Source organism: Megalops cyprinoides, chromosome 7 (assembly GCF_013368585.1).
Source record: "Megalops cyprinoides isolate fMegCyp1 chromosome 7, fMegCyp1.pri, whole genome shotgun sequence".
NCBI lineage: Eukaryota > Metazoa > Chordata > Actinopteri > Elopiformes > Megalopidae > Megalops > Megalops cyprinoides.
Window position 1 is genome coordinate 3,211,784 of NC_050589.1, and position 19,492 is coordinate 3,231,275.

At 47.1% G+C, this 19,492-nt stretch overlaps 1 protein-coding gene across 3 annotated transcripts in view; it reads left to right on the top strand.

Annotated features, from left to right (window-relative positions):
- Window positions 1-15,972: 15,972 nt before the first annotated feature.
- kazna (kazrin, periplakin interacting protein a) overlaps window positions 15,973-19,492 on the top strand; it is a 265,787-nt gene continuing 262,267 nt past the window's right edge. For all 3 annotated transcript variants that reach the window (XM_036534460.1, XM_036534465.1, XM_036534467.1), the window contains exon 1: window positions 15,973-16,292. In XM_036534460.1, coding sequence (XP_036390353.1) covers window positions 16,217-16,292 — 76 coding nt within the window. In that variant the 5' untranslated portion in view covers window positions 15,973-16,216. The remainder of the gene's footprint in view (window positions 16,293-19,492) is intronic.

Sequence of the window (19,492 nt, forward strand, 5' to 3'; positions counted from 1 at the left end):
TGATGTTCAATGCAATATCAACTGTGCCAGCCTGGACTATGGGAAGCTATTGCGTTGCACCCTGTATTACCCTGATCTCGAGATTCTGACCGTGTGATTTGACGGCAGCATTGTGGGTGACCCAAATCGACGGCCGTGAGACTTGGACAGCAGGCATAACATATCTAAAATTCTTGGAATGTCACTCGGAGTAAACCCTTGACCTCCAGGTCTGCGGAGGCCACTGAACCTGCAGACATCAGATGTACTACAGGGTTAATGCTGATAAATGTTCTGCAGGAGAAGTTAGGATTGCAAGGAAGCTCAAGTCATGAATAACTTCCTTCTGAATGCAGGATCCTGCATTTGATGGACAATGTCCCATCCAAGAAGGAGACGTGAGACAAACGAGTAGGCAAAGGGGAGGGGAATGTCTGTGAACAGGATGGAGTGAATTCATGAATATAAAGTTTGACTGTCACCTTAAAGACTGGGTCTCCAGAGGGCTGACAGAACAAGAGAGAGGATCCTGGTATTTGAGGGGTTGCTGGTGAGATGGCGCTAACCCTCAGAGTCAGTGGTGTCTACAGTGATCCTCAGTTTGTGTGACAGGAAATGATTTTATGCATAAGTATGGCCTTGGGTGGCAACTGTTGTGCAGAAGGACTTATGTTCACGCCTGTGGATGTGTAAAAGCAGACATAATCTTAAAGACTGGGTAGGATTTGGTTTAACTGCCATGTATATTTGTGCCTAGTAACTAATGAAAGCAAGTATGAACATTTTTTCAATGCTTACACATTATAAATTTGGCAGCGACTGAAATTAGTCAAATAATACCGTACAAAATAAACTGAAAGAAAATCAATTGTTCAAATCTGCTACTTGTTGTTCAGAACAAAGCACCAATCAGCAACAATTACATTTACATTTACATTTATTCATTTGGCAGAAGCTTTTATAACAAAGCGACTTACAAGTGAGGTAGAGTCCAACACAAGATGGAATGCTCCTCTCAGAACAAAGTAAGAGGAACGTGACTCACATTTGATTACTAATGTGTTCATTACGTCTCCATGCCTTTTATGTGTTTCTAAATATCAGTGTCTTCCATAAACAAGTGATATAGTGTTTTTTGTAATAAGAAATTGCATTGTAAATGAAAATGAAAGTTTATATGGCAAGATTTGGGCATTTAGTCATGCACATTTCAACAGATGACATATTGGCGTGTTAAAATACTATGGTTTAAGCTTAACATAAAAATAATGATTTGGAGGTATTTACAGGTTATGATATGAATACTATATAGAGGATGTGTTTGTAACAGAAGGAGAGTGGATTAGACAGGCTATGTTTGTAACATGCTGGGGTCAACAGGGTTGTGCATTGTGTAAACACAGACAGTGTGTTAAGTATGCTTCATGTTTTCAAAGTCTGTTATGCATCCATGCAAACAAATGCTGCTTTGGTCAGTAATTTTGTGTATAATATAAATAAATAAATATTTAAAATAAGTTTTAAAACATTTATTTATTTGTATTAATTAATTAATTAATTAAGCAATTGTAATTGTAGTTATTGTAAAAACAAGGTTTAGGTTACCCAGAATCTCTCATTGCCTTTTCCTGGCCTTTAATGGAAGGTCCGAGTTTGCATTGTAGTCAGTCTTTTAAAATCTCACCAGGTTCTTTTTTTTGGGATCGGTTACTTCACCATTGTCTTCCCATCTCACCTTTGTGCCCGTGTTTTGACTGCACCCCCAGCGCGAACAGTAGCTGTTCGCCTACCTCACCCGCAGGCTTCCTCTCGGTCACTCCGACAGTCTGTGGGGCGAATCGGGCCAGTGGAGAGATCCTGTGGTGGAAAGTCGGTATGAGCCGGCAGCGGAGAGTGACAAGGGGGAAATCGCTCTGACGCGGAGAACCTATTTGTGTCCGCGTTACAAACTGATGTTGATTTTGTTGCACCCGGGCCGTTTTTCTCTGCTGTCAGTCTGGGGTGTGTGTCTTTGCTACGGTTAATGCTTTTTGAGTCAGTAAGAAAATGTGGCTTAAACTCTGTTCAGCAAGGCAACATCCTCTGAGTGGATGAAGAGAAGTTCCCTGTCCCTTTTCCTCTCAGCTGAGAGCCAGGGTTACGTAATGCTGCTTCAATGCCTTCAGACAATAACACTCAGTGTTATTCTGACAAAGAGTTACCAAAATAAACTTTCTTTTATCCTCGTTTGCAGCGTCCTGTGTCTGACCGGTGCAATTATTGTGGCGAGTCAGCATTTAAAGACCAGATTTTGTGGTTCCAGGGACATACTAGTGTGAGTTAGTGTATACTAGAACCACTGTGAAATTGATTGTAGCTATAAGACAAGAAAATCTCATTACAGATCACTCTCTCTGCATAATGGCTGTAATATCTTGCCTGCCTAATATCAAAATGAGGGCCACGGTTTTTTCATGCAGGGGGCGAAAGTACCGCTTCCACACCAATTTCCACCCCGCTTCAGCCGTGCCCCCTATGAATACTCTCGGCGTTTTTACAGCGCTGCGTGCCTGACGAAGCCTCTGCCTCCCTCACGCATCTCGGCGCGGGGATGAGTTTACTGGGCACATCTGTCACGCTCTTGATGGCATTAACTAGAAATAACATCCACCGGGCTGAAATGAGATGCAGCCGCACCAGCTTGAATACTAAACACGGCGGAGGGCGAGTTGGGTTCGCTTCGACTGGGGGGTGTGGGTGGGAGGGGTGCCTCAGCGGAGAGGAAAGGGAGCTGTAAATTCAGAAATACAGATCTGAGCATAAGTAGCTGTTTTCTGCATCAGGTGCGGACTTAATAAAGGCTGAGAGACTGAGACAGGGGTTTTGCGGATGTGTGTGTGTGCGTGTGTGCGTGTGTGCGTATGTGTGCGTGTGTGTGTGTGTGTGTGTGTGTGTGTGTGCGTATGTGTGTGTGTTCGTGTCTCTCTGCATGTGTGTATGTGTATATGCGTGCATGCTTGTGTGTGTGCGTGCGTCTGTGTCTGTGTGTGTGCGTGCGTGCGTGCGTGTGTGTGTGTGCGCATGCGTGTGTGTGTGCGTCTGTGTCTGCATGTGTGCGTGTGTCTGTGTCTGCATGTGTGTGTGCGCGTGGGTTTGATTTGCTGCAGACGCATGCTGCATAAGCTCCGGCGGTAGCGGAGTGCTGTGCATGTCTCCCGCTCTGTGCGTGGCTGTGGTGGGGGTGCTGTGCTGCTCTGTCCTGTCAGAGTGACATATCGCCACACTTTACCCTGATTGCCTCGCACCGCTCTCCGGCCCCTTTCATAAAAATGCAATTCCACGCAGCGCTGTTCATTTGCCACTAAATAAACGAAACCTGAGATGAACGGGGAAATAGAAGCACGCCCCCACACGCACATACACACACACACGCGCACACACGCACACACTCACACACGCACACACACACTCACACACGCACACACACACACATACACACACACGCACACATGCGCACACGCACACACACACTCACACACACACACACACACGCACACACACACATGCACACACGCATGCATACATCAATACAGTGTTATTGCACCACCTCAGAGAGTTAACTCAATGAACCCTCCATAATGCACAGCATTGAGTCCTGTCTGTCTGTGCATCTAGGATGTGCTATGAAAGGGGTTTTTGCCCCAGACAAATAACTCAGAGCTCAGAGGTGTCAGATGTGATTTGTTTATTGGGCGGAGATGGGCAAAGTTGTGTCTCAAGTGAAAAAACATACCAGAAATAAATGTCTCTGCTGAGTTTCACACAAACAGCAATCATATATTGGCACTTATATGGCTCTATTAGATAAGTGAGATAGCAAACTCACAGGAGAAGGAACTTGACCAATGACAATTCCTCAGCGCAGTAAACTAATTTGTTTCAAAGGATTGCCTAGCCAATTCCCGTTCCCAGAGGGCCGAGTGATTAATGGCCTCTCTTCTTCCCCTTTTGTAATCAAGTCGGCCTGTTTGGTTGTACAGCAGGTATATTTTTCCCTTTACTGTAGATGTAGGGGAGTTCAGACATCATCAGTTTGGTATGAGTATCATTCGCACAGCATATGCATTGTATTGAAAACCAAAATTGTGTTGCGTGTCAGAAAGGCATGGAGTGGAGGTGTTATTAGTCATTCGTGTCACTAGAAAGTATCAGAGGCGCTGGCAGCAAAGATGTGTGGACATACAGTGTCCATACAGAGAACCCTCACCCCCTGCCTCCTCTAAAACCACACCTCATTTGGAAAATATTTGTTTTCCTTGATTTGCTCCGGGATGGTGTCCGCTGTACACGGTGTGCAGATCCTGTTTTGAAATATTCTTGCTGTCCACGTCCCCAGGTTTTGCAAGAGCCCGCAAGAAAGGCAAGAGTGGCCGACGTAGGCTGTGTGAACACTCCACAGGAGCTGTGTGCAGTGTGGGGTGACACCGGGGTAACGTGATGCGTCTCAGGCCTCCAGCAGAGACTGTGCTGGAAAAGGAAGAGATTTGAAAGGTCATCAGGTAGATTTTTAATTCCCATCCCTCCTTCATACAGTGGGGATAAAACTGTGCTTCCCTGAGGACCCCTTCTTCTGACAAAGTGTGCGTGTGCGTGCGTGCGTGCGGTCGTGTGTGTACGTACGTCCATGTACGTGTGCGTGCGTGTATGTGCGTGTGTGCGTGTGTGCGTGTGTGTGTGTTGGGGGGGCAGTTATAAAAACTTTTTTTTCCACTTGAAACAAAAATTCATTTCAAGTTCAGTTTTTGCAAGCATGTGGGGCATCTGTTATCTAGAGCTCTGATGTAATATTGCTGTAACAGGACAGACGAAGCACTGCTGTGCCTAAAATTATTTCCAGCTCGTTGTGAAGGACCGGTCTCTCTGACAACAGTAGACCACGCTGTCTGAGTTTGGATTGGCTGCGGTGAGCTTGTTGGCATATAAATAGTGTTGTCAGGTGTTTGTTTTGTGTGTGGTACTTTCACTTTGTGTTTTAAACAGCGGGTTGTAGAGTGTATGATGTACTGTGCCAAGCCCCCCTCACGAGCATGTATTTGTTTTGTCTTGCCTACCAGCCATGTCTGATCGCAGTTACGCGATTTAACTCAACAGGTAGCCCACATCTGCACCTGCACAGTTCCGTAACTACAGTGGTTCTTCTTGTTTTACCGGTAAAAAGTGTCTGTCTGATCCAACTATAGCTGCAGGGCTGCCCAAGCACAAAACAGGCAATCAACAGACATCCTGAGGCTAGACAGATACCCAGAGCATTGTATTGAGCAAAGGAGGAAGGACCAAAGCCGGTATCCTGCAAAGGAGAATGGACTTTGATCCATTATAAGAGACCTGTATGTCAAATTCTGGTTTCATCCTAGTCATGGACGCACCGCGCTAGAGCTCGGTATAATTCATCTGACTGAAGACTGTAAGATGAAAAAACCTCACACTGAAGCACACAAAAAATAGGTAATGTACACGATTTAATTTTCATTTCAGCGAAAAGAGTTAAAGCAGACTTGAATTTAAAATATTTATTACAAAAAGACAAAAAGATTACAGCCCAGAAGATAGATTTCTACAAACAAGAAATATTTTCTCAGAGGTGTTAAATATGCCATGGCAAACAAAAATATCTAATCCTGTGAACAAATAATTCTGTTGCAGCAACATTTTCTGTTTACAGAAGCATGTCTTTTAGTTTGCTCCAGGAACCTGCTTGGTTTGGAGTTGTTTTTTATTTTTATTTTTTTTTAGCTTTTTTATTCACAGCAGCAAATATTCTTGTTTTGAAGCAGCAGAGTTTTTTATTTGCAAGAACAGATTTTATATAGTTTCTAGGCCCCAGTTTTTTTTTCCTTTTTGCTTTTGGCACCGTCTTGTTTTGCTTTGTGGCATCTGAGCTTTCTATTGCATTATATTTGTAGGAAGTTTAATTAAATTCCAGCAACATACTTTGCACCTCAGGGCCATCATAAGTGGCAGTTTGCCATGAATCAAAAGGTAACTGAGTTCTTTTTTGGTGCCAAGAGTATTTGCCATTAATAGACCGAGACATTTTTTTCTATTATTGCTTTTTCATGGGTAATAGTTTCACAGCATCACGTTAGCACAGAGATGCACTGGAGGTACTCTTCCTCTGAAATGCTCATATAATATTTACCATGATTATCTGACTGAACCAGTGTTGCACTGTGTCATTTAATATTGGCATGCTGAACACATCTGCTCTCTTTCTTAGATGGGTTTACAATGACCTGAAAAAAATTAATAAGGTTGATTTCACTTCACATGGGATACACTGTATTTTACTGACAATAATACATTATATTACAAGCAGTGGATTGAAAATTATTGGTATTATTCAGAATCAAACTGGTACAGTCGCATCCATTAATTTCCAGGGACTGGATGAAAGGCAGATGTTGGAAAGGAATAATATGTTTCACTGGGCAATAAATGCATTTTTGGGAGCTGCAACAGTATCTATGTACGACTCCTCTCTCAGTAAAATGGGGTGTATTACAAACATCAATATCTGGAACCTTCTACATGCTTTCATTTTCATATTTCATGTATCAACACTGTGTTTTGTGTCAACAGTGAATGGCTGAGTTTTTCCAAGGGATATTTGCCTAGACTCTTAATGGATTGATATGTTCAGCAGGGCAGACCATAGAATACATGCAAAAGGTACATGCAAAACGCCATTGGACTTCACAGTGAAGTTTAGCATAGTGGCAAGGAGCAGCGCTCGTAACTGAGAGGTTGCTGGTTTGATTCCCCACTGGGACACTGCTGCTGTACGCTTGGGCAAGGTACTTAACCCAGAATTGTCTCAGTAAATATCCAGCTGTATAAATGGATGACATGTAAGGCACTCTGGATAAATGACAATAATGTAATGTAATCTCACAGGCACAATATCTAGGTCTGCTGGATACGTGTACTCCGACTCTGTGGATTAGGCCTCGCTCAGGTATTTGTGGCGTTCCTCCTTCAGTCAGGAAAAGAACAGCAGCGTTTCTCAGGAGGGGGGTGAAGGGCTGTGTGTGTAGTGACTCGGGGGTTCGGCTCGGCACAGACAGAAATGTGTGAAAACGATGTGCGCCGAGGGGCCCGGGGATGGCGGCTGCCGCAGATTCACAGCGCATCGGCTGCTGTCATCCCACTCAACCCTGCCGATCCATGGGCTCGCTATCCTGCGCTCGCCTGAGGCAAGAGACAAGCAAAGGCAGAGCTCTGTGGATGAGCATTAACCCTGGCACACCAAACAGGACCTCTCTTTTACTGTAATTAACATCAGCTTGCGAGTCTCGCGGATGTGCAGAGAGCCCTTTCACTAGAATACATTTTCCGGGCTGTTCTATTTTTTTTTTTTTTGTTTTTCCTTTTTTCCTCCACATCACTGTCACAGAGACAGAGAGAGATGAGAGGGCAGAAGAGTGTCAGCTTCACCAGACGCAGGAAGTTAAAGCTGGTCCAGACCTCCTCTCAGCTCTCTTTTCCTCTCTGAATTCACTGCCCATGTGTTTATACAGCACCATTATAGCTGTCCTTAGCTGACCATTTACACCCTATCCGTCTGCAAAGCTGGACAGGAAATGTTGAAGAATGGAACCAGAATTTTTCTTGATGGTTTGGCATTATGTTGTCCCTGATCACTTTATTCTTTTTTTTCCTACAGTAATTCTTTTGTTTTTCAGTGGAGATATTAAGATACTACCTTTAATTTCGTACCAGTTTTGGCCGTGTGTTTTCGGGGCACGAGGAAAAGCGAGATCCTGTAGTCACATCCTTGTGGCTGCTGATTGCTTCTCAGTGCAAAGTGAAAATGGCCAACAGGAGTTCATTACGAACGGCCATCCCCGCGGTTATCCTTGTGCCTTAGGCCGCGTAAGTGCTGTCACGGCATCGGTCACTGTCACCTGTTTCTTAATAACACGATGCAAATGGATTTAGAAGCCGCTTTTTCATCTTCGATCCCAAAGCACCCCGTAAGAAAAGGGGAGCTCATCACATCCATGGCCAACGTGTCCCACCCCCGGTCACCCTCCCTGTCAGTTATATGTTGATATATTAGACTGCGCATTTGCTAAGCTGAATGAACTGCAGTGTCAGTGCTGAAATGGATGATCTACGATGGCTTGAAACTTCAGTGGCTTTAGAGACTGATTTGGTGGAGCAAATGCAGAGCATGGGTTGGGAAAAAGCTTGCGAATAACTCTGGAGATAGGTAAAGTTTAACAAATAAACAGAAATGTGCTGAAGCATACCTTCGAGTGCACCGGGTGCATAAAAACACAATGAGAAAATGGAATGTTGCGTTATCTAACAAGGCGAGAAAGAACCGAGCGCAAGACACCAGGTGTTTCTCGTCATTGTGCCAGTATTTATGCGATTTCTATTTATGGAAAAAAAATCTTCGCATTGTTTGTCAGTAATGTGCCAGAGCAGACCGATTTCCACATCCCCCTCCGCAAGCCCCCGACGCCGCGCTGCCCACATGACGCTAATCACCCTCCATTTCTCCCTGTTCTCTCCTTCCTCCCAGGTCTGGCACTGCGCCAGCGCGACCTGTCCTCTGCAGGGGGGGGGGGGACGGGGACCCAGGTAGCGCTGTGCTATTCCGAGCGCGCCCCCGCCTCCCTCCCTCCCTCCACATCTGCGCCCCTCCGCACAACCACGCGGATGATAAGAGTGCTAATGAGGTCATGAATAAGGGATGCCAATCAATTTTTAATAATCTCCCGCTTAAAACTTTCTAAGTCTATTAGCGTCAGCTGCCTTCGCTTCGCTCCCTTGGAGATCCAAAGGAAGCGGCTTTGTCTTCTGTCTCGGACCGGCTTTCCTGTTGCCGCTCGCTGCGGCGATGTCGAGGGGGCTCGGTGGCTCTGGCTGTCTGGAAAGGAAACGCATGACGGCCACAAATAAGGCAGTTAACCGGACAGATTGTGTCGTTTTGATTTTCCATCTGAGTCAAATTGTTCCTTGTGTGTTTTTCTCCACTTCGGTTTCTTAGCACCGTCAACAGCGCCCGCAGGAACATTTTTTTCTGCGCCGCTGTCGGAAAACAAGTGTGTGGTCCTTGCCCAAAGCCCGCAGAGAAGCGGCAATAACTCCTGCACACGCCGGCGATTTCCTGACCCGATGCATTTACTCTCTGGCACCGTGGCAATCGTGTTGCTGCGGGAGCATCTGCCGTCCCTGCACTCTGATACATTAAACTCATAACCAAAGCAGCATGACTTGTGAAACGCGATCACAGTGTGAAATTCCATCTCACCCTGACTTAGAGTAGATGCACAAATTTGTCGAGTTGCTTTATAGCCTATGACACCTGGTCATGCCAGCAGCAACGTACTTACACATAGGCTACACATACGCATCTGTGCTACATCGTGCTAAAACACAAATTTTGAGAACAAAAAGGAAATGCAAAACTCAAGACATAAATCCATAAATGCTTCCCACCTTAGAAAAACCTCATATGCATATTTACATACAAAATGCAAATTCAAAATCATGTGCACCTTTCTAAATCTCTCCTCCTCTGATGCAGCTTACTTTTTTATCCGAACACTTCAGTCGAATCTATTTCTCTTCCAACTGCTGCTCACTATTAGTCATAATCTTCTCAATATGAAAATTCAATAACGTGTCACCATTCATCCTTCTCTCCTGCGAATATGAGGGGAATTCAGCTTGTGAAAGTCCTGTTTTTTCCAGAGGAAGGAGTTCTTGGTCTGTGAAGTTACAACACCCTGAAACACAGAACAAAATGATAACTATCAAAGCATTTCACAGTTCAGAGTCTCCTGCCCCGGCTGTGCTCGTAAGATTGAGGTTCCCTTCTTTTCTTCCTCTTCAAAGGTACGGTCTCGGTCTGAGGGTGGGTGAATTCAGCGCAAATCAAAATTATGAATTGTGCAAATCTTTTACAATTCTAATGCAGATGTAAAATGCAATCAGCTACGACAATGTTACATGATGTGACATGTGACAGAATACTATTTAGCGAGCTTGTAAGCAAAATTTGCATATGACAACAAAATTTCCTTTTAATAGTCAGATGTCATTCATTATTATTCTTTACTACCGGGTTTTGTGCAATTTCTCGCACAGACGAGGTTGCACATAGCTGGCAAACAACTGCATTGAAGAATACGGCATACAACACAACAGTGAGTGCAACCCGTTGAAATAAAACAGCAAACGAAACGCAATGCTGCTAACTAGGCCATCGAAGCAAGTACAGTACACACGCTACCCAGTTCTGCTTTTGTCTGTTTAGCGGCTCTGCTGATGGCTTTAGGGACCAATGATGACGACTGTTCCGTCAGTCCTTGGTTTTAGAGGCTAGAGGGAGGGGAAGAACCTAAAGTTCCTGATGGGAAGAGCACTGAACGTACCCCAGAATGGAGCAGGCTAAACTAAATTCCTCTCTAGTGAAGTACGGAGAAGTCTCAGTTTATTGCCCTCCTGAGGCCGTGATGCAGATGCTGATGATATGCTCGATGCCTTTCCCCCGGACGTTCAAGCCTCCAAACCAGACTGTGGAAGGACTGCGCTGCTTACCTTTCTTGAGGGGAAAAAGCAGGCATTGACGTCCCTTTCTGAAGATTGGTGACAGTGTATTAATTCTATTTGGACTCTTTGTCAGTGATAGATCCCAGCCATTAATAGTTACCATATGAGCACATCTTTTAATGTGTGCTGAAACATATTGTAATGATCAAAATAGTTTTTCTTTAATTCTTGCGAATAAAAAGCGACTACAAAATTAATCAAATTATTCATAAATATTGCACAACTTGAGCGCAGATCTGATGCTTGCATTAAAGTCATTACTCTTGTTTTCAACAAAATCTGAAATTATAATGCAGAAGGATACAGATATTTTATATCTTTATGTAACTGCTTAAATCATAAAAATACAGTTGCCACATCTAATAATATGGAGCATATTTACCCGAGTTTGCACAACAACAGTCACACATTTTGAGAAATGTGCCAAGTCTCAAAAATGATGCTTTGGTAATTATTTAAAAACAACAATAATACATATTATGTCAGAGAGATTTATTGTATAATAGTTTAAGACATCAATTTAGATGATACAAACCTACTGAGAAAAAAATATCATTGTATTGTAATTAAACATGCCACACTCACAATCTGGAACTAGAAGAATGATATTTACTAGAGCACTAATGTTGCATCTCTGGAGGTGTTCAGTTTTAATTTTGTCTGTCGTAGCAATTCGCGGCAATGAAAAGCAATCAGGTTTTTTTTGCCAATTAGCTGCTGTGTTACATTGCTGGGAGAGAGAGGAGTAATCACTCTTTATTACAGGATGTGAACTGGAGGACTGGAAAGAAAACACATCAGGCTGCACCTGCCGCAGAACAGTACACAGCCGAGAACTACAACAATAGAGCTTTTTGGGCAGCTTAAATATGCCATCAGTGTTTCCATCAGCTACAATCTGGTCTTGTGGCAGTGTAGCGTAGTAAGGAGCAGGACCTATAACCGAAAGGTTCAATTCCCCGCTCAGGCACTGCTGCTGTACCCTTGGGCAAGGTACTTACCCCAGAACTGCCTCAGTAAATATCCAGCTGTATGGGTTATATGTAAAAATTGTAACCTAATCTAAGTTCTGGATACAAGCATCTGCTAAATGCCAATAATGTAATGTCCGTCATCTCTGTAAGCTGTGCATTTTGGGAGTATCTGTCGAATGCATGAGCAGGGATGGGTATAGGGGGTATGAGGCTGATCCAACCCAAGTCGCCTGTGAAATGTGTTCACATCACACTGTTGCTATACCCCATACAACTCCACAACCTCTGTTCTGTCTAACAGTGAAAGCCGTGAAAGCGAGTTTTTGTCTCCATTACTGTGAGTGAAGTGTGTGTGGAGCAAGCTCTTTTTTTGGTTTGTTTTGTTGCTCTGTTTTGCTTCGTTATGAATTCAGGGGTCACCACATTGAATAAACAATGTTAGAAAACAATATTAAAAAGAAAAAGACTTGCCAATATTCATCACACAAAGCTAGGGGGCAAAGTGCTCTGGGTTTAGACTGACCCGAAGCCCTTAGACCAACACGGAACTGAAAGCCCTGGATAGCTGAGTGCCGTTTGAAGCAGAATTCATTAATGCACTCCAGTTTGTTTGTTTATGTTCTGTTTCTGTCTCGAGAAAGAGGGCATATGCAAATCCGCTCACAGACCGATTCTGATTGCTGTTTTGTATGTTGCGCAGCTTTTACAGAAGTGGCTTTGGCACTGTTATATACAGTGCTTATGGTTCAGGTGAGGACCCAGATCGAGCGATTACAAATACAGTGGCATGCCAGTCGCATGAGGAGCTCCCTGTGTTTATTTGCAAATGACTAAACTTGAGAGACCTCAACATGAGAGAGAAACATGTCTGTTATTTCTGTTTCATAGGTATTCAGACTAGTGGTTATATAGAAGATATTTTCAATCACTTGCGATGGGTCATGAACTTCGAGGCAGTTCCCCGCTTATTCGCAAATACACATATGGCATGACGCGTCTTCGCTGGAAGTCTCATGAACATTTAAACGTGTATAAAATGTGGGGAAATGATAATAGAGTGTGTCTTGCTTCATTAATCTCCGCGTGCCTCTGCTGCGGTAGCTGGCAGGCAGTCAGTACAGTCCAGGGCTTCAGAAGTCCCTCCGTGCTTTCATCATGCTAAAAGCCTCGTGTTCTCTTTTCACTGGGGCTGAGTCTCCCAAACGGTGAGTCAGCTCTCCGGCGCGGCTTTGACGGGAACCGGTTGCGTCGCCGAATTGAGAGGCTCATTTAAGAGCTCGTGGAGGGGTGTGCTTCACCCCAGCTTGCGCCGGCCTGGACCGGCGTTTCCGTTTGCCGTGCTGTGTCAGAGAGGCATCGATACGCCATAGGACTGCTGGGGGAGTGAGGACAGTGGCAGGGGGAAATAGAGAGGGGTGCAACTCCACAGGGGTGCACAAAAAGTCATAATACTATGTAGACATCAGGATATAAGGAAACAACTAGGGGTGCACTGAGGTCCATCTGGGGGTGCAGTGCGCCCCTAAGCACCCCCATAGTGACGGGCCTGGACAGAGGGTGACTCTGTGAGAAGGTTCTGTCTCCGCTCTGCACACAGTGCCACTCGACTGTGCACCGTGTCTCTCTCAGGCCCTGTGATTGACCACTGCGTTGCCACTGTTTGCCAGAGCGTTGGGAGAGCAAGACTGTGCTGTCAGTAGCCATTATGCTCCACCTCAACCCCCGCCGCCTGCACAGCGACCCAGTCTGAACTCTGCAGGACCCTACGTTCCCCAAAGGCCTCACAAACAACGCTTCATCTTCTGTCGCTCCGGGGGGTCTCTGCTTCAGCTGCTCATTATCAACGACTTTATTCATATCCGAATGTGATGTTTAATTTAATAGCTATTCTTTCCAATACCAAAGTGTGTGTATACCTGCATGTGTGTATGTATGTGCGTGAATATGCATGCATGCGTGTGCGCGTGTGCGTGTGCGTGTGCGTGTGTGCGTGTGTGTGTGTGTGTGTGTGTATGATTGATTGTGTTTGTACATGTGTATAGAGGGAATGTGAGTGTCTCTGTCTCACGTGCTGTGGGCTATTGGCAGGGCTTCCTGGGTATTTTCCTGCTTGTTTGGCCCGTCTCACTTCCTGTAAACTGTATGCCAGCTTGTAACCTGTTAAGCCTCTCCTCTCTTGCCTGGCACAGAGCCCCGGTCCTGGATCTCTGATGAACAGTAGAACTCAGGCTGCAGCCGTCCAATCTTTACCTGCCATTATAAGGACAAGTTGATCAGGAGCATTCCTAACTGGCAACGTGTTGGGCAGCTCGGGGCCTTGTAATGTATCTACACATCGACAACCGTGCTTTTAACTAAGATAATGTATGCAAAATGGCGGAGTGACAGAAAGCAGCAGGTGATTAGCCTGCTTAATCTAAGCACAGTAGGCGTGTCTCATTACATAAGGGATATGTGGGTAACAAGCAGTGGTCCAGTTGCAATTAGGGGTAGCCTGTGCCAAGCTATCTCAGTTAATCACACGGTTTTCACCAGGTGGAGGTGAGGTTGTCTAAACGAGGCAGGTCTGCCACATGGCTGAAACGTGATACTAAGTGCACACAGGTGAGACCTCGTAAACATGTCTCATGACCAGATCTGGACTACTGCATTCACACCAAAGCCATATAAGATTTACTGTGTCCACTGCGTACAGACAGTTTCCTGTTACATCAATATCACACTGGAATTGAAGCTTACATTTGCATTTTCAGTTGTCATTTTGATGTTCTTGCATTTTACGAGCAATGTCACCACACTGCGCTTTAAGAGATGCAAGTAACTCTATGTTTTATGCTTTGTTTTCTGAGCTGCTTTATGGATGTAGCGGTCTCTTCAGCCGCTGTTGTCAGCAGTGAATGATGCTTTTACATTTTGTACTTTTCATCAGTGCCAAAGTTGCACTGCTGGTGATTTTAATTGGGACGAGACTGTGTGAGATTGTTTCCCCCTCTGGGGTTGCTTAAGACCTTAATTATCCTTCTGAAGAAGGCTGAAATCATAGAGCCGTCAAGTGAAGGCGCCACTGTGGCCCGTGTACTCGAATATGTATTTCAGCAGAAACTGAGGGAGGGGCGTGCAGTTAACCAGCCAGGATTGTATTAGCTTCTTGTGCTTCTCGTCTTTTTGGTGACTGATCGCAGAATCGATCCTTTCTTAATGTCACTCTGTCTCCTCCCCTGGACCTGTACCTCCACAGGGCGAGAGGGAGGGGCTGTGCAGGGGAAGCAGGAGGTGAAGGAAACGGTGCTGCTCCGTCTCTTAAGCCAGCTGCTGTAGCGCTGTGGCTTTTCTGAAGGGGCAGGGAGGGCAGTGGCACAGAACCATCTGAACCGGACAGAGAGGGAGGGAGGGAGAGAGAGGGAGAGAGAGAGGGGGAGAGAGGAAGGGAGAGAGAGAGAGGGAGGGAGAGAGAGGGTGAGAGAGAGGGGGAGAGAGGAAGGGAGAGAGAGAGAGGGAGGGAGAGAGAGGGTGAGAGAGAGGGGGAGAAAGAGAGAGGGAGGGAGAGAGAGGGAGGGAGAGAGAGAGAGAGAGAGGGAGGGAGAGAGAGGGGGAGAAAGGGAGAGAGAGAGAGGGAGAGAGAGAGAGGGAGAGAGAGAAAGGGAGAGAGAGAGGGGGAGAAAGGGAGAGAGAGAGAGGAAGGGAGAGAGAGAGATGGAGGGAGAGAGAGGGAGAGAGAGAGAGAGAGGGAGGGAGAGAGAGGGAGAGAGAGAGAGAGAGGGAGAGAGAGAGAGAGGGAGGGAGCATGCCAGAGAGGGAATGGAGTAACTGAGAGGAGGAGAGAGAGAGAGTGAAAGAGGCGGGGGGGGGGGGGGGGGCAGGCTAAGCACATCAGAGGAACCGGCTCATCGTGATAACAGCAGTGCTCGACATTGCCCCCCCCCCCACCGACCAACCCTCACCCCATTCCCTCCGCCCCCTTTGCCAGGGACAGCCTCTGCTAATCTCTGAGCGGGAGAGAGCGCGGAGGAGGAAAGAGGCTGTCCTGGGATCAGCTGTGTGTGTCTCTCTCTCTCACCTGCCAGAGACTCCACCAGCTCTTTCTCCTCAGCACAGCCTGCTCGCGGCTGCAGGAGAGACTGTCAGCTAAGCAGAAAAGGAGTACAGGCACAGAGCAGGAGAGGGAGCAGCGGCAGCAGCAGCGGCAGCAGCAGCAGGCAGGACACCGGAGTCATTCTCGTTCTCACGCTCACACTCACACACTCACACACACGGGCTCCCTCTCTCTCTCTTTTCACACACACGCCCCCCCCCCCCCCCCCCCCCGCCTGCCCGCCCACCCCCTTCCTCTGACTCTCTCCGGGCTGAGGGAAGACCGTTCTCTCCTGTCCTCCACAGTCAGGGTGTTTTTTTATCTTCCTGTGTCTCTCTGTGTGTTTGTTCTGTAGCAGAAGCTCGGAGCAGGGCTGAGCGCAGAGGTGTCGGCGTGCAGTCGGGAAGAGGAAGGGGGGGGCCACGGGACGCACTTCACCCCCGCCGCACCACGCAGCAGCCCAGAGCCCAGACATCTCCGGACCTCTGCCAAGGAGGACAGGGGGCACCGCAGGGGGCAGCCCAGCCGCACACCGGGGGGGTGACGCAACTCTGCCGACCTTCAAGCCCGCACCCAGAGCCCAGCCATGGAGGACACTCTCACCTGCAGCCCCGCCACCTTCTCCCAGGTGTTCGGCCGCCAGGGACAGCTCATGCAAGCCAGTGAGTATCAGCGTTACACCCCTTCTTCCCCCCCCCCGATACCGCACACGTCCCCGGTCCCCCCCCACCGTCTCCTGGGGCGCAAGCCAGCCCTTCCTCCTCGTGTGGCTTCAGCCGACGTGCTGCTGCCTCCCCTGGCAGGGCGTGTGCCGTTCCCTCGCCGCTCGGAGGGGCTGCTCTCCCTCCCACAGGATGTGAGTTTTTTTTTCAAGTTTAGGGATTGTTTTGATACGGCCGTGGGACGAGGGCAGGGAGAGCGCTAGCTTCTGGAGGCTTACGAGAATAATTCCATAATGTGGGTGCTGAGAGACGAGTGCCTGAAATATTTATTGCACAGAATCGAGTCGTTCGTTGGAAGGCTGTGTGAGTTTGAGGCGCATCGTGTTGCCACAGTGTGTCTGAAGGGTTTGAGGGCTGTGGGGTGTCAGATGTAGCCTGGGTGCTGAACCCGGGTCCGGAGGGTGGTTAGGTTAGGCTCAAATCCTTTTTGTGTGACAGGGAGTGCTGTCATGTTGAAAGCGAATAACTTCTGAAGGTTTGTGGGTTCACATCCATGATGTGACAGAGCTGTTGTACACGACTGTAGTTGTACCTGGAGGAACTGAATCTCCAGCTACAGAGAGGGGGGCTTTTATGTGTGAGACATAAAATGTTAGAAGTCGTGCTAAGTAAGGTCTGCGTCTCTAAGAGCATCAATAATGTAACGCACTGTGATTTCTCCCTGCTGAACCCGACATGCAGACAAGCAAGCAGGCAGGCGGGCGAGGGGGCGGGGAAATGGGCTTTCTGTTGTATAAAACAGATATAAAATGTGCATCCCAAATGAGATTTGTGGGACGGACGTTTTCAATAACACTATTTCAGCATAGCCTCCGGAGCACATGAGCAGACGGGGGCGTGTTTACCCAAAGCGTGGTATAGCGCTGAGCTGGAGATACGCTACAGAGCGGACTTATCTCTCGCGCCGGCGGACCCTGATTTCTGTGTGGCTGCATTATGCCTCTCTGGGAACAGGTTCGTCTGGTTTCTCTGAAGAGAAACTCGGCACCGTGACATTTCAGAATCTGTCACTCTCCTCGCCTCTTCATTTCAACACGGCTGTGTGTGAGTGGCCTCTTCCTTTTTAGGCAGCATTTCGCATTTTCCAAGCCACCCAGTCATCTGCTTTTAAAGCCTTGGGCACCAAGAACCCACAAATATTGTAACATTCAATATGAAAATATGAGGATGTGCGTATGTGCTGTGTATGTGAGTGTGTCACAGAGCAGACGGCACACACAGAGGGGTAATTAAGGACGAGGACCTGGCTGGCGCACAACAGTGTAAGCAAAGCTGTTGTGCTAACACAGTAATAGCTCCAAGTGGCTCTTGTGAAAGTGCTCAAGCGGACTCTGTAAGTCTGTGAGGACTGCCGCTGCACGTTAAAATCATTATTATTTTTCTCCCTGGTCCAGTCCCCCCCCCCCCACCCCCCCCGCGTCGCTCTTGGAAAACACCTCGCTTGTTAACAGGTTCAATAAGATGTCTCCCTGAGGTGCTGTCATCACACAGGGTCCTGGGGTGGGGGGGGGGCGTTGGCGGGGCGACATAGGGCTTAGCGCCAAAGCACTGCAGAGACCGGCTCCCTTGAGCCAGCTCTGTTCTGCCTTTTAGGGGCGGCGGGCGTCTGTGACGGGTGGCTCCGGTGGCTCAGACAGTGCCTCTGCTCTGTAGGCGCACAGCAGGGACTGGAAGCCAGGGTTTCCCTTTGCTATGACCCAGTATTTTGCTCGAGTCCTACCACCTGCTTGTTACAACACCTTAGGGCCCATCTTCTGTGACGGGTGGCTCTGGGGGGTTTTGCATTAAATTACATGACATTAAATTCATTTAGCAGATGCTCTTATCCAGAGCGAGTTCCAGCACTGTATTTTGGTGTCAAACTGTGTCACCCCACAGCTGACACGCAGAGGGTTAGGGTTAACTTGCCTGTCACCAGCAGTGCGCAGTATTTCTGTCCTTCCCTGGTTCTCCTGCTATTTCTGTAATGGCAGGTTCTATTTTAATCCTTGAACTGTATTGTTCAGTCACAGAGCGGCACTTTCGGGGGACCGAAATGTCACTCATTTCAAGTCTGCTTGCGGTCCCCCGTCGCATCGTCAAAGATCTGCACCACACGCCCGTCACAGCCATTAAACTTTAAAAGGAACGACCCGCCGCTGCCCAATGGCGCCCAGATCTGCGGCGTGACTCTTAAGTGGACCCTGGCTGGCCCTCCCCTAAGCATGAGAGGTGATTTCTGCTCGCCAAGCGAGACAGGAGGGCGGAGATGTCACCCTAATCGGTACGCCCTGCCCCCCTTCTGGGAGCAGAAATCTCCAGTGCTGTCGCGCTCTGTCTAAACCGGTCTGCGGTACGCGCTGGCAGCAGAGGTCGATTAAATGCCTGACGTCTTTCATGCTAGCAGTCTAAATATAATGTTATCCTTCAACAGGCAAGCAAGCGGGATAATGACGAATCCCAAAGGTATACAGCCTTCACCCGGCATCTCATATGCATGTGTGAAACTTTCAGCCTTACACTCGGAGAACACTGATTGTAGGCCTGATGATGAAGAGTCAGCTCAGACAGAATTCTAATGTACCTTGTATATGTGATTTGATCTGTCATTATGGTATTATTACCTCACTCTCACCCAGCCATTCCGAAAAATGCGAGGTGGAACAACAAAAAATGAACAGCTTCTCTGACTTTTTTCTATTAATAGAATGTAACAGAACCCCAGGGCTCTTAAATGCGTGTTGCACATCAAGAGATAGTACGATTACTAAATAATAAATGAAATATTCTTATCTGGTGTAGTGTTAGAGGCTTATTGTAAACTCAGTGAATTACTTCAGGCAAATGGTAAACAAGACACTTCATTACTAGAACCATCTTCGGGTCAGCCAGGCTGATAATGGGCTGACACATGAGATGCGCTATTCTGATAAATCTCTCTAAATTGATTTATGAATTCCTCTGGAGAAAGCGCCTCTGTAAGGTAGATATTAGATATTAGCACTGTGGTGCCTGTAAATACAGATGGCATGTCTGCCGCACGCCGGCCGTGTGAACTTCGCAGGGTTGTACTGGCACGGACGTTTGCGCGGTGATTGCACAGTGAAATAGCCTCTGAGTGGGCCCATTCTATTCTCCTTTTAATCTCTCGGGCCAATCCT